The following is a 22,470-nucleotide window of genomic DNA, read 5'->3' as shown; positions in this document are numbered from 1 at the left end:
GGAGAGCGAAAAACCTTCAAAAAGAGGAGGGAGTCAATTTCATGGCGAGTAAGGCAAGTAAAGCGAGAGGATCTGTTGGGAAAGACTTCGTTACGATTATCATTTTCAACATTCCAGAGTTTCTTCATTATCAAGGCATTGGCTAATTTTTGATAAATATGGTGAGGTGGTTGATTGTCATCCCTAATAAAAGAAGCAAGGGAGGAAGCAGGTTGGTTTGTTCGTTTCACCAGATGGAGGATGCGAGGAGGGCTATCTCTTGTGTTGACAGATCTAGGATTCAAGGCAACAAGGTTAGAGTTTTTATGACGAGATTTCAACCTCGTGAAGCTTTCTGAAGAAAGAAGTTTTCTGTTCCAAAATCAGCTGTGGTCAAGAGTAGAATTTAGGATCCATTGTTGGTGTTATTGATGAGGATAAGCTAGTTACTCTTAAAGATAGTTGGTTGGTTGGTGCAGAAAATTATCAAATTGAAGGAGCTGGCTTCTATCATGCATAAAGAAGTATTTTGCGTATGAGAATTATGAGATTAAGCGGTTTAGTTATTTAATCATTTGAAGATGAAGAGAGTATGAATTTACTCTAAACAATCATAATTAGAGATGAAGAGAGTATGACTTTTACCAACAACAAATTTGCAAACCTGTTTTGACAAAGTGGAGGTGTGGTCGGAAAATGTTCGGGTAGCAGTGACGGCCATGATTATTGTGTAAAGGGATCCCACCATTTGTGTGGAGTCCTTCAACCCTCAGAAACATAGCAGGAAAATGGGTGAGCTAATTTCCATAGAGGAAGGAACTTTGATAAGGCTTTGTTTCAGGTTATTATGAACCATCAACCTCGAGTGGAAGAAAATATTGAATTGATAGTCGGGGATAGGACCTTTACAGTATTTGTTTCAGAGTTTGAACCTTGTTTCAAACCAGAATCTGTTTGGGAAGATTCGTTGTTGTTGGATGAGGCAGTTGCTATCCCGGTTTCTATGGTGGGTGAGATTGACGGTGCCACGCCAATTAAGCCTCCCGAGCTGGAGACATGTGCCGGATTGGCTTCCCATGTAAATATTGATTCCATTCATATGGAGGATGTTCAAACAGATAATCGAGAGCTCCAAGATGGCTTCAGTGCTGGTGATGGTTCGGGGCGCTCAGTTGCTGTGAAAGCAACTATAGGTTCTCGTTTCGAAGTTGAATGGGCTAAGGAATCAGATTCCAGGCAGCTCGTAATGGGGCAGCAGCGCATGTTGCTTTGTGTCAGTGGAGTGGCATTTCTAATGCGGTGGAGGAAGAATTTTTGACGATCGTGGATCCTATAGTGGAGTTAAATGCTGGTGGAGACGGTGATAAATTAGAGCTGGCGCTGTCGCCTAATATACTGCGCACGAACAAAGTGGCACATTCTTTGTCCTGTCAGAGGAGCGGTAATACAAATGTGGTGGATGAATTAAATATTATACATGCGGGCTCAGTAGTGGCTTTGGAGGCTGCTCACGAGGTTAATGCTTTTGAGGGACCTTTCACGCCTTTGGATAAGTTGGTTATCAAGGGAAATACAATCATGGTGCAGGAAATTAATAATATGCATGAGGGTTCAGTAGTGACATTGGACGCTGCTCACGTGGTGAATGCTTTCGAGGGTCCTTCGACGCATTTGGATAGGTCGTTAAACACAGGTATTGTCGTTGGTTCGAATGTAGAGTTAGGTTCTTTCCAAAATGCGGAGGGGACTTTATCTAAGACTCTTGGTGGGGGTGATTCGGAGGAGTCGTTGGTATTGCTATATCGGTCATTTGCTAAAAAATTGAAATTGAAGAAATTTGGATCAATGCTTGACATCCAGGGCAAAGTTCTTTCTAAAGTTAAGAGAAGAAGGAGAGATTTAGCGCTGAAGAAATTCAATTTGAATAAATCGGATCTATTATTATCTGAATTATCAGGTACATCTATTTCAGATTCTGTTTAAAGCAAAGGTGGGCTGAAGCTTTGTTGAAGCGCAGGAGGCAATGTTTGTATGTAGGAAACTTGGACTTATGGTTGGTAGTCCTGAAATGATGGTTCTTTAGAAGCCTTTGACGTTTCTTAGAGTATTGTTGGAGTTTTTTACGTGATTGCTTTCGGTCTTTGAAAACAACTTAGTTTATGTTTTTGTTTGATTGAAAGGGGATCTGGAGCCGTTGGAATGACAGTTTGGAGTTTTGGTCGATATTTGTGGCCTGTGCAGCTCCCTTGATTTCCAGGATTTAGTTCGAAGTTTGAGGTCGTTCTATTATTAAGTTGTTATTGTTGAGTTCTGCATTGGTGTCTCTCCGTATGTGGTTATGTGGTAAGTTGTATTGCTGCTCTTCATTATGTGTTCTTTTTGGCTGACGTTTGTAGCTGTTTTTAACAGAAGGTTTGGAGTGTCTTTGTAGTATCCTGTATTTCAGGCAGTGTTTGCTTTCTCAGGAGCTAGTCTTTGGCATTCTGTTTTTTCTAACTCATGGTTCACTTTTTTTCCTCCAAATAAGTTTAGGGAGGTTTTTTAATGAGATACATGAGGTGGTGTACCTTGTATCCTTATCAATACAAAGTACTCATCTTTAAAAAAAAATATATATGCAAATTTCAATCCTCTCTAACGCATTAGCCATAGTCTTCAAAATAATAGCAGCTTAGGATGGATGATCCTATATTTGACCACATGTAGTTATTTCTTCATTCAGATTTTAGTCAGATTTTTAAAATATCTTCCACGTAATTTCCGTTTATGCTAAAATGTAAATTAATATAACGTTAAATATAGCTTTTATTTCCACGAACCAATTTTCCTTAATGGTTAAAGGAATCGTTGTTGTTTCTAGAGGTCGCGGGTTTAAACATCAATTTTCCTTAGTGCTTAATGTTTCATGAGCGCAAAGAGTAGATTAAAGTCATAATTAAGAAAAGAAATCGAAGGTTGAAACAATGACACCATCGATCATTGATCCAACTGATTAATTGGATTAAATTAACGTATAATTAAATGAAATAATTTTTGTTACAGTAATATGATTTTTACTGTAAAATTAATTAGTAGGCCATACACTTAAATCTTAAAGTATAAAAATTATCCATCGATTATAAGATATTACTTTATTAAGTCCCTCGACTATTAAAAGTTATAAAATGATTATCCGACTTTAGAGTGTTGTTTTATTAAGTCCCTCGACTATTAAAAGTTATAAAATGTTCACTCGACTATTTGTTATGTTTCAAACTCATCATTTTCTGTTAAAAATTAGCGGTTGTTAGAACTAGACATTAACATGATGATTGTGATTGAGATTCTTGGATCAGATTTTATCATATCACAATTAGCACGTTAACATTCACCTCAAAATACCATCAAATTTTTAGTAGAAAAGGACGAGTTTGGGACATAATGAATAGTTGGGTGACCATTTTGTAACTTTTAATAGACGAGGGACTCAACAAAACAACATTCTATAATCGGAGGATCATTTGTAACTTTAATAGTCAAGGGGCTTAATAAAGCAATACTATATAGTCGAGGGACCATTTGTATACTTTATCCTAAATCTTATGGTTTAGAAAAATAAAAGTAAGCTAAAAGAAGCCTTTTGTTTTACCGATGCAACCAATGCTAAAAACGGAATGAATTGATGTTTGGCTGGTTAAATAAAATCTCCACTAGCCCTTGCGTGGTAAATAAAATAAGAGAGTTGAAATTTAAGTTAAGGTTGAACAATAACCTCAAAATTAATTACTAAGCAACAAAGGAGAAGGTTAGTAGGAATAAGTATCCATTGGGCATATTGAATAATTAGAGATTTGCAGATCCGAATACAAAATTTGGGTTCAACTTAAACCCATAAACATATCCAATTAAATTGGATATAGGATCATTAGGTAAAGCTCCATATTTAAGAGGATTGTATTAAGAACGTCAACCAGAAACAAAAAGAAAATAAACAAAAGGCCATTCCACGAGAAACCGAAGTCAATAAGCCTTTTTTTCTTTTTTGCATTGGAAATTAAACGGTTATTAGTTCAAAACAGAAACAATGGTTTTGATGTGTTGTTAGTCATTCCACGTTGGAAAAACACCGGGATTCAAGCCTTGAATGGAGTCACCAGACCAGCCGCCATAGCTCCCAGGCATGTCGTAATCGACTTTGACCAGTCCCGGCTCTTCGGTTGTTCCCACCGTGTTTCCTGTCGTACCCAGATACCCTCCGCCGCTGTAACTCTCACTCGAGCCACCGCCGCCACAGTTGTCGACCACGGAGGGAGAAGAGCAGTTCATGTTCATCAACCCGTGAAGCAAAGCCGGGTTGCTTTGAATGTAACTGTTGTAAAATTGGGAACTCTGGCTCGGCTGCTGCAGGTTATAAGACCCGGCGGATTGCTGCTGGTGCAGTTGGAGCTGCGTTTGGATGTAATTCTGGTGAAACGTGGAGGTTTCATGTGCATATTGAGAGTTGATGTCGTGGTTCTGTAGTGTTAGCAATGGTTGAGGTTGATGATCAAATGTGGCTTGCATTAAAGGGTAGCCTTGTAGCCTGCTACTGCTCGAGCTCCGTATTGGAAACTCGAACCGAGAGCGATCATTTCTTCGCGTTTCCTCGTTGATTCTAGTGCTTGAGCTTCCTTCAGCCTTTTAGCAGCTCCTCCTCCGATCGGCAACGTATTGCTCTCGAGAATGGCCTTTACGTCGTACCGATTCATGTCGAAGTTTGTCACGGCATTAAGTCCTCTGAATTTAATCGCTGCGATGTCGTAAGCTTCTGCAGCTTCCTCCTCGGTGCCTGTAATTTGGTAAACAAATTGTGATCATTAAGCACAATTTAAGTTCATTTTGTTGATGGGGAAATTTGAAACTTACCGAAAGTTCCTAAGTAAAGATCTTTGTTTCCAGCAACTCTGCCGATCCTCGCTTGCCATCGGCCATGCTGATGATGCCTGTATAAAAGATTCACGTTTGTTAGAGAAGGAGAACATCATGCAAGGAGCGCTGTTCATTTTGATGATAAAATACCTCGTTACTCCACGATACATGGATGCACCCCTTGAAAAACCACTACTCTTCCTGATATTTAACATTATAAAAAAATTAAAGATATATATATGTAAAGTTCTTGTCTGATTCCAAAGCCTGCAAACAGAATCTCTTATTATATATACATGTGTGTATATGTACCTTCTAATGGATGCAACAAATTCTTGTCTAGTCATGTGCTTCATTTCTTCGAGTTCCTTCTCATAATTACTAATCTAAAAATGCACAAGAAGAAAAATCACAGTTTAAAAATGGAGATTAAACTTTAGTTGCAGTACATCACTTAATTATGTTATATACCGGGAAATTAGTGGTGGTGGATGTTCCCCAGTATTTGAGTGCAGCAAGATCATAAGCCCTAGCTGCTTTCTCTTCTTTATCATACCCACCTGCTCAGCATAGTTCACAATATTTAACGAAAGTAAATTTATGTATGTATATACAGGTTGAATAACTGTACTCACCCAAGTATACTGGTATGTTAATGATGCAAAGTCATCAAGGTAACCATGAAAAAGAAAACAGAATATAGAAATGGGTTAGCAAAAGATTGGAATTTTTACTTGAAATGAAATCATAGAAGAATTTCAAACTCTACCTTGTCTTCCTTTCCTTGATTGTCCTTCTCTCCTACAACTATTATCCCAAAGATGAGCTTCATATCTTCCAGTCCATCTATGCCTGTACTTGCACCGACTTTTATTATTTATTTATCCAAATTATTACTTAGTTTATATTGAAACTGATCCGAAAGATAGCTCACCTTGTGACGCCACGGTATATGGATGTTCTTTGGCCAAAAGTGTCCAACGTCCTTCTCGGGGGAGCCTCGACGATACTGGTGCTGTTTTCGGCGCTGGTTTCGCTGGTTGAGCCCTTGCCACTGCCCATGGATAATGTCAGTGACTGCAAATTGTTGGCACTTTCTTGGAACTCACCAGCGGGTATTAGGGTAGTGTTCTGCACTTGGACGATGTTGCTAGGTTGAAATGAATAGTCAGAATCAGTAGATTGATGAAGTTCGTTGAATGCCAGGAGATCTAACGACGGGCTTTCGGATTTCGAAACTCCGAGGAAATCTGCAACCTTTGGCACTTCAGTGCTAGTATTTTCATGGGTGTTTATCAGGTTCCATTCTGTCAAAATATCCAGAAAACGAGGAGTTAGATTAAAAATAACAAGAAATCGAGAGTGAGAGAGAGAGAGAAATACAAGATGATACCTTGAATTTGAAAGGGATTCTCCATGGTATCATTCACTAAACCTAGATTGAACTGATGATGAGGCTGAGACGAGTGCAAATGCGGTGGCAATGAAGAATTAGTGGGAGAAAGCGGAAATGAAAGCCAGTTGTTTGAATTCATGGAACCCATATCATATATTATTACCAAACTCCAAACTCCGAATCAAAAACTGTGCTTTGGCAGCCCTCCAACAAATCAAAACTCTACTGCAACAAGCGGAAAAAAAGGAGAAAGAAACTCAAGGTGATCAAGTGACGATCAACAACAGAAATGATAAAAGGAGAAAAACTGTCAAATACCTAGAGTTAGATAGTGCCAAAGTGACCACTGACTAGGGTTTGAGCTTTGTTGATTCACCCTTCTCTCTCTTAGTTTCGTTCTTGGTTAAACCTTTTGTGGTGGTAGGAGATGATATTTTACAATGAAACTAAACAAGAGAGAAGATAAAGAGAATGAAAGAAGAAGAAAGATACAGTATGTATATATATATACATGAGTATATTAAAAGAGAGTTATTTTGTTATGTGACCCGTTTTGCAAGGGTCAAGTTCCCAACAATTAACATGATAGGGCTAATTGCATATAAATAATCAGTGTGTTTGTAGCAAGACAAACCCACAATTCCAACTAGGAAAAATCCAGTTATAAAAACTTTGAAATATAAATAAATTTATCTTTTGAATGCCCCACTAGGGTTTATTGGAACTCTGGGGGACCTCGAAGGAAGCAATGCATGACTCCCGAAAGCCCAGCATTCCCACACTCTGCAAATCATCTCATAGTCTAAATTCAATACATTGACCACTCTACGTAAAGCCAACTCCTCTCTTTGTCTCACTCTTGCCTTGGTGCAATTTCAAAATAGATCAGCTTAATTTCCCACTGTTTTTCCTCACCAAAAGCTATCAAAATTTTGTTGTAGATCCCCGAGTTCACCTCGCTCTGTGTACGGACATGCATTATTCTATCCCGAAATATCCGACATATTTAATATTTAAAGTACCCCATCCCATACGTTGAATATATTGAAAGAGTAATGTGTATAGATCGTTGTTCGTGTATGAACTTATACAACGCAAACTATATGTGGTTTCCAGTTTTATTATTAAATGGGTTATTTTTTTTTAAATTTGAATAGCAATTAATTAATAATAATGAAGGATGTTGAAACTTAAAAGTAAAGGAAGATTTAATTGAAGGATTTGGTTTTGGTTTCCCAAGTAGAGCTCTGTTGACTGCCAAATCGGTTTGCGCACCCCGTCAAAAGGTTAACAATAACACGGATTAAAATACAAAATGTATTCTGTCATCCAATTACCCCAACCATAAACTATTTATTCAGACTCATAAAAGCTAATATAAAATGAGATTAGTTTCATGTGTACAAACATTTATCGAAACAACAAAGGTCGGTCACTTTAGGGTTGCAGAAGAATATTCATTTATTTTATAATATCACATGGATTGTTATTTGAATCTCTATTATCAGTATTTTTTATTTAACGATTTAATTAAAAAATAATTCAATAAAATCTAATAAGATGTTGAATGTTATATGATCCAGATCTTAAACTCAATCTTTAGTAAAACTAAAACATTCTCGGCTAGTCCAAGCGATTAGTGGTGACAAATTATGTACATCTTACCGTCAGACGGTTCACAATTTGTCAGTAATCTATGCCCTTTCTATTTGGAAACTAAAAAGAAAATCAAAGTCGGGACTGTCTAAGAGCAGAGAAACTTCTTAACTTAATTAATTATGCATTTGATGAAAAATTTATTAACTTAAAGAAAAAAATAATGACAATATCAACAACAACAACAATATTTATAATCAGCCACTGTCCATTTATGGTAAATGAATTAAATGAAGAGAGTGTGTCACGTCGTTTCAGATATTGGTACCAAGCCTCATAGGAATTTGACCTATTCTTTTAATTTCCATCCCATTAATTAATTATTATCTTTTTTTCCTAAAGATTTTTATATGCGGCCTTTAGTTTTCAAAGGGTTCAGACTCAGCAGGCAGGTCTCAGATGGACCAATTATTCGTTTGTTCATGTTTATTAGAATTCAAATTCAATAATTTGTACTTGTAAATAGATGGACTTATAGTAATCAACAAAACACCAATTCTAGCTAATAATATTAATTAAACTATGATGAAACTGTAAGTTATGATTGAATTGATGTGCAATATTAACCACAAATTCTTCATGCATGTCCATTTTTTTTTAATAATTTAGTTTTTTTGTTTTTAAATAGTTGAATATGGATCTGAATAAGAGCATATAATATAGGATGGGGGCATTGAAGTACATAAAGTGAAGAAAGGAGGGCATTTGTGGCCAAAGGAGGTCACGAGAATCCATAGAAAAATTTGTAGAGGGTTTCCAATTTCCTAGAGAAGGTGGGAGCAATCGCCGGAAAGTGCTCGTGTCGCCTCGAACTGAACCCACTTTAGAAACTCTTAATGTATTCTATAGGACACCCCTTTCTTCATTTTATATTATCTCATGAAATGTAACTTAGGGTTAGGGTTGTTTTGTTTTGCAAGAGCTATAAATGCGATGCTAAGGAATATATGGTACAAGACTCATAAAACATGCAATCTTGTTTTGCACTCACTTTAATTCGTTAAAACTCGTAATTTCTTTTTTTATGTAAAAAAACAAGATCTTAAGTATTTTTATGTTTTATTTAATTATAAATAAATTTTTTCTCTAAATAAATTTAAAAAATGTTCTTTTAAATATATCTATTGTCATTTAATACGGTGGGGGGGGGGTGTTAGGCTTCAGTTGATCGTTTACATAATTTTGTAGAGCGCATCAACTTGTATTAATTAAAATTTTCGGTCTTGTTTATGTGAGTTGTGCAACATTTTCACTTTTCATATCTTTTATCTTCATATGTTATTTTAAACGACTTAGCAAACTCTTTATTCATATTGACAGTTGTCTTAAAAGAATGAGAAGAATCGTGATATTAAAACAAGTCATTTTAATAGAATATATATATAGGGATATAATCTTCTTACACACAATATAAAATTCTTTTATTTTACACAAATTTATGACCGTTGGACTAGTTAAAACAAATGATTGAGATTAATAACAATAAATGTGAAGATATTTATTGAAAAAAACAGAAGGAGTCGATCTCAACCATCTATTTCACTCATCCAACGGTCTTAAATTTGTGTAAAACTAAAGAATTTTACACATTTTTAGGATCTTTGGATTGAGGGAAACCAAAGTTTGAGATTAACTCATTGTTTTTGCAGTGAATATCTTATAATTTACTATTGTTAATCTTAATTTTTAATTTCTCTCATTTAATGATCTTAAAAAGGTGTAAAATTAAATAAATATATATATATTATATGGGGCATGATCCACTCACACTTTGTTAATTAATAAGTTTTACACTAATTTATAGTCATTACATTTAAATAAATAAATTATTTAGATTTTATTAAAATTTATAATTCATCAATAAATATCTTTTAACTCACATAAAATAATATCTCTTTTTTACCCCAACCCTAAATTCTAAATTCTAAACCCAAAAGCTCAAAAGCTCAAACCCTAAAACCCCTATCCTAAACATTGAACACTAAATTATAAAGGCATAATGCAAACAAATACCCCTAACGTTTGACAGTATATGCAAAATTGCCCAAATCGTTTTTTCGGAACATTTGACCCCACAACGTTTAAATCTGATTCAAAAGTCTCCCTCGTTGGATGGAAACCGTCAGTCAACAGACAATCAACGATTCCAGCTGACTAAGCAAGCACAGGTGGACAACGATGATGACGGCATGTCCACGTCACTAATTTATGATTATGTAGAATTGACACGTCAGCTTTTTTTATACCAATAGGATCACTCTCCTACTGTTGCGTATTGGCATGAATGGATAAAATGTTAAGGAATGCTGGGGATGGGAATCAAACTTGGGGCAAGGGCATGAAATGGGATGTCCCTTGCCACCAGACATGCATGGTATTTTGTTATTATGTGTAACAAAATATTAATAAACCCATAATGAATGTTCAGATTAATACAAAAAAAAGTTATGGCTATGGCTATCCGTTGCTTGTCCCCGGCGTGCTCTCACGTGAACGTAAGGTAGCTTCTGGGAGTTCTCTGAGCTCTCATTCACCGTAGTTTTGCTTTTCTTTGTTGACCCTTTAACCTATGCAAGTTCAGAAAACAAATTAATCAAAAATTTTACCAAAAAAGAAAACCCACAAACCCTTGATCAAATTTACCTTTTGGTTTTGGTTTTCTACCTTATTTTCTCCATCCTTTCTCTTGATATTCCGCTTGTCTAACGTTGGATCGGAAACCAACAGCTGGGATGACCCGGTCTCCGCCGGCTCACTCTTTACCGCCTTCTCAAGATTCGTGCTTAATTTTTTCGACTCAGGCGACTTACTCTTCTCACTCTCATTGTTGTTATTAACTTCTGCAGAAAACCTCGCATCTCGTTCAATCAAACAAGTATTCGAAGGAAAATGGAAGTTGCCTTTGAAATCTTCAACGTTCGGAGGTGAAGCAGGGATAAGCTTCGACGATTCAGGAGAGTAAAGAAGCTCAACTGCTTGTGGAGACGGTAGTTCAAGCAGAGCCGTGAAGGAACTGGCGTTATCAGTTGGCGGAGCCGAAATCAAACGGTGGATTTCGTCGGTGAATTGGAGCGATTCGAACGCCGTAACTTCATCCCCGTCTAAGGCCGTTAAATTAGATCTGGTCTCCGCCGTCCTTGCGTTTGGCTCCATGGTTGAAAGATAAAATAAGAAGCGCCCAAAGTCGAAATTTTGAAAGAATAACCCAGCTCAATTTTCTGGAAAATAAAATGTACACACTTGGTAAGTTCAACCCAATTAAGAGATTTAAGAGATTCGAGAAACAAAGCTTTGATTAGTTTGTTCAATGGCGGTGAGGTGAAGCTTAGAGAAATGATGAGTTTGTTGCACCTCAAAACAGGTTATTTCTCAGCCATTTCAATTACAGAGAAAGCAACGTTGCAGTGGTCGTTTGGTTTATTAATAAAAAAGGGATTATTTTGTTTGTTTATTTATTTGTAAGACATTTTACAATGAAATTCTGTAAATATATATATATATATATTAAATAATATAATAAAAAATATTCAAATGGGTTAATAAAAAGTGTAAGTTCTCAATTAGAGGACTTGTTATAACATAATAGAAATATCTTTGAACCATCTCACTATCGTTACACATATTAATCTGAACATTTATTATAGGTTTATTAATATTTTGTTACACATAATAACTAAGTAGCATACTTGGTCTGGTGGCAAGGGCCATCTCATTTCAGACCCTTGCCCTAGGTTTGATTCCCATCCCCAACAATACTTAGCATTTTATCCATTCATGCCAATACACACCAATAGGATAGCGTGTCACTCTCTTATTGATATAAAATACTAATTAAAATTTAATTAAAAAAGCTAACGTGTCAATTCCACATCATCATATATTAATGATGTGGACACGCCATGTCATCATCGTTGTCCATTTGTGCTTGCTTAGTTAGCTGGAGTCGTTGATCGTCAGTTGACTGACGGTTTTCATCCAACGAGAGGGACTTTTGAATCAGATTTAAACGTTGTGGGGTCAAATGTTAAAAAAAACGATTTGGCCAAGTTTGCATATACTGTCAAACGTTAGGGGTATTTGTTTGCATTATGCCAACTATAAACTCAAAGCATAAACCATATATCCCTAAACCATAAAACTTAAATCTTAAATCTTAAACCCTAAACCTCAACTCTAAAAAGAAAAAACATTATTTTACTGTGAGTTAAATAAATATTTATTTATGAATTATAAATTTTAATTGAATTGAATCGAATCTATTTATTTATTTAAATCTAATAGCTATACATTAATATAAAACTTATTAGTTTTACGTATTATAAGTGGAACCTAACCCTATATGTGTAGGGGTGGGGGAAAAAGTTAAAATTAATAATATTGTTGAGAAAGTTAAAAGAAAACGATTGAACATGAAATATCGTTCAGTATCACAGAGAAGAAGATATATGTATTATAATTTGAAAAATTATTTGATTTATGGATTATATAAATAGACTATGAAGATTAGAGGATAAGAAACAAAAGCATTAAATACTAGATTAGTGGAGTTTGAAATGTTTCTCGATTAAATGGACATTAGATTCACATTCAGAAGGATGAAATGGCTTAAGTGGGAAATTTTGAGACTCATCAACTATCATCTTTGAAGATCATCGATAGTTGGTGTGGCGGCTAGAATTCGAGAAAATTGAGGGGAAAATGAGAAAAAAAGAAAAAGAAAAAAAAAGGTTTTATACAAATTCAAATCGACGTCATTTTAGTGTAGATTTAACTTTTAAGAACCATGTTGTTTTGAAGTTGTATGCCAATTGTTATGTCATACTATCATTAATTATTTAAAAACTGAGAAATCAAAATAAGAGTTCTTCAAAATTCTAATGATTAAATTGAATTTATTTTAATTTTAATCAAGAAATTAGAAAGAGAAAAGAGTAAAAAATTGAATGATGAAATTTATAGTTCACTCTTGTTTCATTCTTTTAATAGGATTTACCCTTATTTTATTATCAACTTACCTTCAACGCATTTCATTCATCCATAGCACATGCACCTCCACGTTATTAAACTCCATCGCCATCCGTTTTGGAAGCCTAATCGTTATTTGTGTTTTTTATTATTATATTTTCATATTTTATCTACAATATAAAATCTTTTTATAATAAATATCTCGATAATACAATGCAACTTAAATGTAAGGTTTTTAACATCTAAACACCAAACATAATCTCAGGGTTAAAAATAATTGGATGTATAGACTAATTGAGATCATGTGCATGCAATTGTCTTGTTTTAGAAAACCAAGGTTAAATAAATATTTAATCATATAATGGTAATGATCCTAAGTTATACAAAGAGCTGAGGATGATCCTATTTTTTTTTAATCTATGTTATACCACAGTAAATACTTGCATATGGTAATTACCAAAGAGAAGATCAGACCCAAATGCAAACCCAAAATTGCCGTGGTTTATTCGCGAAATCATTGGCCATGACACCTGCCATTGTGTCCAATCAACCATAACCGATAATTTTAGCTAGCTTGTTTCCTCCTCCAATTTTATGTGTTTATTGAGATTTCGTTACTCCTGGTACTCTCTACCCTTCCAATGAGTTAAAATCTTTTGATTGCTGCCAGTAAAAAAAAAACTTATGTAATTATAATGTATTGTGTACATCATGCACTATTTATGTATAAGTAATATTACTGTATCACTTCTTTGTATTACCTTTTGCCAAATTTTGTAATTTTAATATGCAAGCATAATACTCATTTATTGATTATCTATAAAAGATTAGGTAAGTATAATATTTAATCGGTTAAGATTTACTTACACAGTGTAATTTTATTTTCGGTTTTACACATATTTAGGACTATTAAATGAGTCTAAATAAATAGTTGTTTATATGATACATATTTTACTCACGGTACTTTCAAAATTTTCAATTTGCTCATTCTACCATTAAACTTCTTATCGTCAACGAACGTCCACAATTGCCCTCATCGTCAAACCCATCTTCGGGCAGCAGTGGCTCGCACCACCACCTCCAACAGCACTGGTGTCACCTCGTTCGAAGCCCTACCCTTCACCATTGATGAAAGCTCGTTGTTCAAATCATAAGAAACCATTCGATGACCCGTCGTCGATCTCAGTCGTCTTTGGACGGTGACTGTCACCGCCAGTACTGATGTGAATGTCAAGCCACCGCGACCAAAACCCTTGTGGCCGATCGTCTAGGCTCCCCGTCGTTTGCTGTAGAGAAATCGTCGAAGGTTCGATGGGATACCAAAGTTTCACATCGATTTTCGGCCACCCCTGCCATCTTTTCGTCTCACCGTTGCCATCGCTGAAGTCCTCTCCTCTTTCTGATCAAAACCTAGTTGATTTTCCCTTTCACCATCGTTGCCTCTATCGTCAGTCGTTGGGCACCTTTTCCGTTTGTTTTACCCTGTTTTACTGCATATCCGATGCCAAAAAGACCATCGAACTTAAACCCGACGTTGTTTTCTGGTCACCCCGACCGTCCATTCATCTAACCCAGGCTCTCCTAGGTTTGCATGAATTAAAAAATCATTTCTCTAAGCCACGCCATAACGGCATGAGAACTTTAACGACATATTGACAAAAAAAACTCAATCTATAAAGTTGAGTGAACAAATTGAGAATTTTAAAAGTAAGGTGTGTAAAATAGGAATCATATGAAAGTTCGGTTGTCAAATTTGTAATTTATCCAGAGAGAAAAAACAATAAGAGAGCCACATTGATTTTTTTTAAAGTACACGCATCTGATTTTTTTTACCAATTTTTTCAGTTCTTTTGAAGGATTGTATTTGACAAGGTACGGGAATCAACATTCAACAACATTTGTTGGGCTATAATTTTTGGTTCCATTGCTGCTTTAATTTTACGAGTATTGACCCACAAATTTCTAGATATAACAAATAAAAAATTAATTTAGTATCCATTTATATTTGATGATGTGGTGACGAGTTTATGAATCTATCCACTAACAATAAAACTATTCGAACCCCATTAAACTTTCTTAAAAATTAAATTTTTAACCCTTAAATAAAATATTTTATATAACCATCATGTAATTCACTGTCGTGATGGTGACGAGCAAATTGTTGGGGTGATTTAGCTTCGACTGGTGATCTTGCGCAAAAATACAAAGACTAGTTCGGTATTAATTACATTATTTTGCATCTTTGGTGTTTAAACACACATAAATCGATAAAACAAAACACAAAAGTATAAATCATTAATATAAATTAAAATTCATTGAGAACACAATCAAACCCCAACCCTAAGTAATCACTAGGGTTTACTGAAAACCAAGTAGTGATTTCTTGTGGTAGTAATGGCTTGCCTTTCTCTTATTACATCAACAACGAGAATATGCATTAATCTTAGACAAACTAAATGACTGCAAGATGAGTAGAGAAACTGCTATTGTAGTAATACGTTGTCGTACGCAATCTAGATGGTGGGGGTAGAGACTTGAAAATTTGAGGAGGAGGTGGAGGTGATGATAAAGGTGGCCGTAGAAAGTTGGAAGTGAAATGAGATGAGATGGAAGAGGCGGTGACCTTTTAACGGAGGGAGATACCAAAGTTTACTTGTAATAGGGGGGAGATGGTGGTGAATTGTACATGTATGGAGGTGGTGGTGGTGACGTGTAAAAATATGGAGGAGGAAGTGGCGACTTATACACATATGGCGGAGGAGGTGGTGGTGATTTGTATTCATATGAAGGCGGAGGAGGTGACTTGTAAATATATGGAGGTGGTGGTGTTGGGGAAAATGGGTTATTTTCCACACGAACGTAGTTTTAAAATTGACCTAAAATGTCAAGATTAAAACCACCAAAGGTTGCACAACGAATAAACCTGTCAAACTATTGAATATTGAAACACAATGGAAAAGAACCGAATAAAAACAATAAAGGAGAGAACACACCAAATTTACGAGGTTCGACGAGAATATCGTCTACTCCTCGGGCACCACATCGGATGATAACTTCACTATATCGCCAATATTACAACAAATAGAATTCTTTAGAATTCCCAAAGTGGGAGAATGAAGAATACAAGAGGAAGAGAGAACTTGTTTTTGGGATGATTTCTAATGGAAATATTTAGGCCTATTTATAGTTGAGTTTTAAGAACAATATGTTCAAAGTTTGGCCACCTACCAAAGAATTTTCCAATGTGTACAAGTTAGCCACCCAATATGAAATTCACATGTTCAAAGTTTGGCCATCAACCAAGATGAAATTTCCAACTTGTCAACTTAATTTCTAGACAAATCTAACAAATCTCCACCTTGGCTTGAAATTACCAAGCCTACTCAACTTCTTCAACTCCCCAAATTTGTAGTGCCTCTAATTGTGCTCACAAGCGCCACACACCTGAAGGTGTTCATACTTTCAGGATGTTAATCAAGTTCAAACAATGATTGAACTTGATTACTGTTACCACCTTGGTCATCATATCTGCAGGATTTTCTGATGTCGCAATTTTTTGAAGTAGAATCTTTCATTCTTCAAAGATCTCCCGCACAAAGTGATTCCTCACGTCGATATGCTTAGTCCTTGAATGGTAGACTTGATTTTTCGCTAATTGAATAGCGCTCTGACTGTCACAATAGAGACTAATGTGACTTTGAACAACTCCCAAGTCTTCCATCAACCCATTAAGCCAAATTGCTTCCTTTACAGCCTCTGAAACTGCCATGTATTCTGCCTCTGTAGTAGACAAGGCCACCGTAGATTGCAATGTAGACTTCCAACATACTGGTGCTTTAGCAAGAGTAAACAAATACCCAGTAGTTGATCGACGCTTATCCAAATCACCAGCATAATCAGAATCAGTATATCCAACCACACACTGACCAAGTTCTTCATACTGTTTAAAAACTAAACCAACATCCACGGTTTGTTGGAGATACCGTATAATCCATTTCACAGCTTGCCAATGTCCTTCTCCAGGATCATGCATGTACATGCTCACAACTCCAACTGCTTGTGAAATGTCAGGACGCGTACACACCATTGCATACATCAAGCTCCCAACTGCATTAGCATATGGAACTTTTGCCATATACACTCGTTCTTCGTTAGTTTTAGGAGATAATTGAAAACTAAGTTTCAAATGAGAAGCCAATGGGATACTTACATGTTTGGTATTTTCATTCATGCCAAAACATTGTAATACCTTTCTCAGATACTGCTTCTGTGTTAAAAAAAGCTTCCATCTCTGTCTATCTCTGCTTATCTCCATACCAAGAATCTTCTTGGCCTCACCTAGATCTTTCATCTCAAACTCTTGATTCAACTGAGCCTTTAATTTGTCTATCTCCTTTTGACTCTTCGAAGCGATCAACATATCGTCAACGTACAAGAGAAGAAAAATGAAAGATCCATCTTTGAGATTTTGTAAATACACACAATGATCATATTTGCTTCTAGTATACTTTTGCCTCCTCATAAAGCTATCAAATCGCTTGTACCACTGCCTCGGAGATTGCTTCAATCCATATAGCAATTTGTTTAGCTTATAAACCCATTTCTCACAACCACCATCTTTGTATCCTTCTGGATGAGTCATATAGATCTCCTCTTCTAAATCACCGTGCAAGAAAGCCGTCTTTCCATCAAGTTGAGCTAGCTCCAAATTCAACTGTGCTACCAAGGCCAACAATATTCTAATGGAGGAATGCTTCACAACAGGGGAAAATACTTCATTGTAGTCGATTCCCTCCTTTTGAGCGTAGCATTTAGCTACCAACCGTGCCTTGTAGCGAACATCTTTCTTGCTATGAGATCCATCTTTGTTTACAAATACCCACTTTCATTCAATGGCTCTTTTACCTTTCGGTAATTGTGCCAGTTTCCAAGTGTTGTTCTTTTGGAGAGATTGCATTTCTTCATCCATTGAACTTTTCCACTTATCACTTTCCAAGCTTTGTATTGCTTCTTGGTAAGTGATAGGGATATCATCATCAACAACTGGAAGAGCATAGGCCACCATATCAACAAATCGAGCTCTCCTTGGCCTTGTAATTGCAAGTGGTTCTGGTGTCTCCAATGGTTCTTGGGTTTGAAACTCTCAATCTTTTGATTCTTCTATTGGAGTTGAAGAATCAGCTGCATCAACTTCTGGGATCATCGTCTGCTGAAACTCTACCTGTTTTGGAGTATGCTCTACCTGCTGCGGAGTACTACTTATTTGGACAGCTTCACTTGTTACCTTCTTTACTAGGGCAGATTCATCAAAGGTAACATCTCTGTTACAAATTATCCTCTTGGTGTCTAAACACCAAAGCCGAAATCCCTTCACTCCATGGGTGATTCCCATAAAGAGAGCATTCTTTGCTCTCGGATCAAGCTTGGATTCCTTCACATGATAATAAGCAGTGGATCCAAATATATGTAAGGAATCATAATCAGTAGCAGGTTTTCCAAACCATACCTCCAATGGTGTTTTTCCTTCTATCGCTGATGACGGCAGAAAATTGATGAGATGGCCAGCATATGTCACAGCCTCAGCCCAAAATGCCTTGCCTAACCCAGCATTAGACAACATACATCGAACTTTCTCCAATAGTGTTCGATTCATATGCTCTGCCACCCCATTCTGTTGTGGTGTATGTCTAACAGTGAAGTGTCGAACAATACCATACTCATGGAAAACATTAAAGAATGGGTCACTTTTATATTCCCCTCCATTTTCCGTCCTAAAACGTTTTATCTTTCTACCAGTCTGGTTCTCGATCATATTTTTCCATTTCAGGAAAATTTGAAGCACTTCATCTTTAGACTTCATCGGATACACCCAAACAATTCTAGAAAAGTCATCTACAAAAGTTACAAAATAATGGTTTCCTCCCAAAGACGATGTCTTTGAAGGACCCCATACATCTGAGTGAATATAATCTACAATACCTTTTGTATTATGTATAGTGGTGTCAAACTTCACTCTCTTCTGCTTTCCCAGAACACAATGCTCGCAAAAGTTCAATTTGCAAGCCTTTGCACCTTTCAACAATCATTTCTTTGCGATAATTTGCAAGGATTTCTCTCTAGCATGTCCCAACCGCATATGCCACAACTGGGTTGCGTCCAAATCATCACCTCCAGAAGCTGCTGCAACTGCTCCAATAATTGTACTACCTTGGTAGTAATATAAATTATTTTTCCTGATGCCCTTCATCATCACAAGTGCGCCATATGTGACTTTTAAAACTCCATCTCTCATAGTGACTACTGAGCCTTTGGATTCCAAGACTCCCAACGAGATGATATTTTTCTTCAAACTGGGCACGTATCGGACATCCGTCAGAACTCTGGTTGATCCATCTTGATTTTTCAATCGAATTGAACATATCCCAATATTTTTATAGGCATTGTCATTGCCCATATAAACAACTCCTGCATTTAGTTCCACTAAATCAGAGAACCACTCCTGATTAGGGGACATATGATAGGTGCAACCCGAATCTAATATCCACTTATCGGAATGGAATGTTGTTGATGAAGCAACCAATGATACGTCAGAGTCATGTGCATCATGCTCTGCAACACATGTATCTGGAGCAGCTTTTCCTTTCTTCTTCAGCTTCGGACAATCTTTCTTCCAATGGCATTTCTCATGACAAAAGACACATTCATCTTTTCACTGTCTGGACTTCTACTTTGATCTCCCTCTCCACTTTGGCTTTTGACTTTTCGAGCGACCTCTTGCCACCATGGCCTCCGCTCATTCGTACTTGCTCTCCTTCTTGGTTTTCTTCCTGAGTTCATAACTATACAAAGCAGCAGTTACATCTTTAAGGGTAACATTATCCTTACCATGAAGTAACGTTGTCTCAAGGTGCTCAAATTCATCTGGAAGAGATGACAACAACATCAAAGCCAAATCTTCATCTTTGAAGATTACATCCATGCCAATAAGTCTTCCACTAGCTCATTGAACGCAGTGATATGTTTATTCATACTGGTGCCTGGTTGATAATCAAATCTGAATAATCTTTTCTTCATGTGGAGACGATTCTGAGAGCTTTTCTTCATGAATTTTTCCTCCAAAGCTTTCCACATCTTACTTGCAGAAGTCTCGTTCTTGTAGCCATACTTCTGCTCCCTAGAAAGACAAGATCGAATCGTACTGCACGCCAAACGATTGATTGTTCCCTATTCTTTCTCCTCCATATATTCGGGCTTTTCTTTCTCAATGGCGATGTCTAGACCTTGTTGGAATAAAATGTCTAACACCTCGCCTTGCCACATTCCAAAATGACTGGATCCATCGAACAACTCCACCGAGAAATTTGCATTTGACATCACCCTCCTCACCGGTCCAGATGAAGAGCTTGATATCTCAACTGATCCGTATTTTGGCATTTTAATTTTAACGAACAATATTCAATATCACGAACTGTATCTTTTCAGCAACGGAACCATCAGGATAACCTCAACCGAAGCTCTGATACCAATTGTTGGGAAAAACATGTTATTTCCTACACGAACGTAGTTTTAAAACTGACCTAAAATGTCAAGATTAAAACCACCAAAGGTTGCATAGCGGATAAACCTGTCAAACTATTGAATATTGAAACACAATGGAAAAGAACTGAATAAAAACAATAAATGAGAGAACACACCAAATTTACGAGGTTCGACGAGAATATCGTATACTTCTTGGGCACTACACCGGATGATAACTTCACTATATCGCCAATATTACAACAAATGGAATTCTTTAGAATTCCCAAAGTGGGAGAATGAAGAATACAAGAGGAAGAGAGAACTTGTTTTTGGGATGATTTCTAATGGAAATACTTAGGCCTTTTTATAGTTGAGTTTTAAAAACAATATGTTCAAAGTTTGGCCACCAACCAAGATGAATTTCCAACTTGTCAACTTAATTTCTAGACAAATCTAACATGTGGTAGTGATTTGTACTCATATGGAGGTGGAGAAGGTGACTTGTAGACATATGGTGGTGGAGGTGGTGATTTGTACTTATATGGAGGAGGAGGAGGAGACTTGTACACATATGGAGGTAGAGGCGGTGATTTGTACATGTATGGAGGGGGAGGAGGTGATTCATAAACATAAGGAGGAGGAGGAGGTGACTTATACTCATATGGAGTTGGAGGAGGAGACTTGTAGACGTATGGAGGGGGTGGAGGTGACTTGTAGACATATGGTGGTAGAGGAGGTGACTTGTGAACATATGGAGGAAGAGGAGGAGACTTGTACACGTATGGAGGTAGAGGCAATGACTTGTACACATATGGAGGAGGAGGAGGTGACTTGTACTCATATGGAGGAGGAGGAGGAGACTTGTAGACGTATGGAGGGGGAGGAGGTGATTTGTAAACATACGGAGGAGGTGGAGATGACTTGTACTTATATGGAGGTGGAGGAGGTGATTTATAAACATAAGGAGGAGGAGGAGGTGGAGGAGAGTTGTACACGTACGGAGGAGGTGGTGGAGACTTGTACTCATATGGAGGCGGAGGAGGAGAGCTATACACGTACAGAGGAGGTGGTGGCGACTCGTACTCATACGACAGAGGCGGTGACAGTGGTGATTTGTAAACATATGGAGCAGGTAGAGGTGACACGTAGTTATCAAGTGGTGGAGCACGATAAGGGTCAACGTCGACAGCTACATTGTTTATTATCAAACACAATGCCAAAGAAAATGCTAAGTGTAGCCAAAGCTTGGCCATTGAGGGCGGAACGAAGCACTTAAAACTTCCACTACTTTGCACTTGTATATCATACAAATCAAGGGCTATTTTTATTACTATTTTGTACAATACAATGGCCAGCTTGCTAGATTTTATAGTGAGATCTCCTACATCCAAATGAATTATAAAGTGATGTACCAAACTTCATGACCCGATCCATCAATTATTTTATTTCCATAAGCAGGTAATGTTATGTTATTTATTGAGGAATAGATGTGACATCCCACTTGCTCCGGTAAGACTTTTGCACATTAACCTTGAAGTAGTCAGAAAATTTTACTTGAACAATTCTCGGCAACCTTATTCCATAAGGTAATTTAATTTTCATTCTATATAATATATCATTTTCTGATTATTAATTCATTTATGTTTTCTAATAATTAATTCTGATTATAATATGTTCGAATATATATTATTAATAATTTTAATTATAACTTGTATTTATAAATTAGAAAAATAAACTAATTTATTGTCAGTTTCATTGGAGAGGTAACTTCTCACCCAGTTCTTTCCTAGACCTGGTCAAAATGTAAAAACAAAAAAATGTCAATTTGTTAGGTTTAAAATAATTACTATTTAAGATTGTAAAATAATTCATGACTGAAGCAGCAGGAGTGTAACAAAATTTTATTTTAAATAGTACTAATTATTTAAATAAATTTTATCATACAAGAAAAATTAGAGTAAACTTATTCCCGTTCTGCTGAGCCACTAATGAAATAATAAGTATTTGCAAAATTCAACTAATAACAGTCCCAATAATTTTGAGTTTTAGTTGTTTTTTTAGTAGCATAG

At 36.4% G+C, this 22,470-nt stretch overlaps 2 protein-coding genes and 1 pseudogene across 2 annotated transcripts; all 3 read right to left on the bottom strand.

Moving 5' to 3' along the window:
* Nucleotides 1-4,059: 4,059 nt before the first annotated feature.
* Nucleotides 4,060-6,482, bottom strand: LOC120167971 (annotated as a pseudogene).
* A 3,865-nt stretch (nt 6,483-10,347) lies between these two features.
* Nucleotides 10,348-11,144, bottom strand: LOC120168076 (transcription factor bHLH60-like). Its single transcript, XM_039176914.1, has 2 exons — nt 10,583-11,144; nt 10,348-10,485 (listed from the first exon to the last, which is right to left on the bottom strand). Exons 1-2 carry the CDS (start codon nt 11,069-11,071, stop codon nt 10,348-10,350), a joined length of 627 nt encoding a protein of 208 aa, XP_039032845.1. The 5' UTR covers nt 11,072-11,144.
* Nucleotides 11,145-15,348: 4,204 nt separating this feature from the next.
* Nucleotides 15,349-21,654, bottom strand: LOC120168075 (extensin-2-like). Its single transcript, XM_039176913.1, has 2 exons — nt 20,846-21,654; nt 15,349-15,719 (listed from the first exon to the last, which is right to left on the bottom strand). The coding sequence occupies exons 1-2, from the start codon at nt 21,652-21,654 to the stop codon at nt 15,533-15,535; spliced, it is 996 nt and encodes a 331-aa protein (XP_039032844.1). The 3' UTR covers nt 15,349-15,532.
* Between the last annotated feature and the right edge of the window lie 816 nt (nt 21,655-22,470).

Source organism: Hibiscus syriacus, unplaced genomic scaffold (genome assembly GCF_006381635.1).
Source record: "Hibiscus syriacus cultivar Baekdansim isolate YM2019G1 unplaced genomic scaffold, ASM638163v2 tig00111708_pilon, whole genome shotgun sequence".
NCBI lineage: Eukaryota > Viridiplantae > Streptophyta > Magnoliopsida > Malvales > Malvaceae > Hibiscus > Hibiscus syriacus.
This window is presented reverse-complemented; position numbering and strand designations above follow the sequence as displayed.

Coding starts and splice junctions, on each gene's coding strand:
- LOC120168076 (XM_039176914.1), bottom strand. CDS start 11,071: ATGGAGCCAAACGCAAGGACGGCGGAGACCAGATCTAATTTAACGGCC. Junction 10,486..10,582: donor GAAAGGATGGAGAAAATAAG/GTAGAAAACCAA, acceptor GAACTTGCATAG/GTTAAAGGGTCAACAAAGAA.
- LOC120168075 (XM_039176913.1), bottom strand. CDS start 21,654: ATGGCCAAGCTTTGGCTACACTTAGCATTTTCTTTGGCATTGTGTTTG. Junction 15,720..20,845: donor CCACATGTTAGATTTGTCTA/GAAATTAAGTTG, acceptor AAATAACCCATT/TTCCCCAACACCACCACCTC.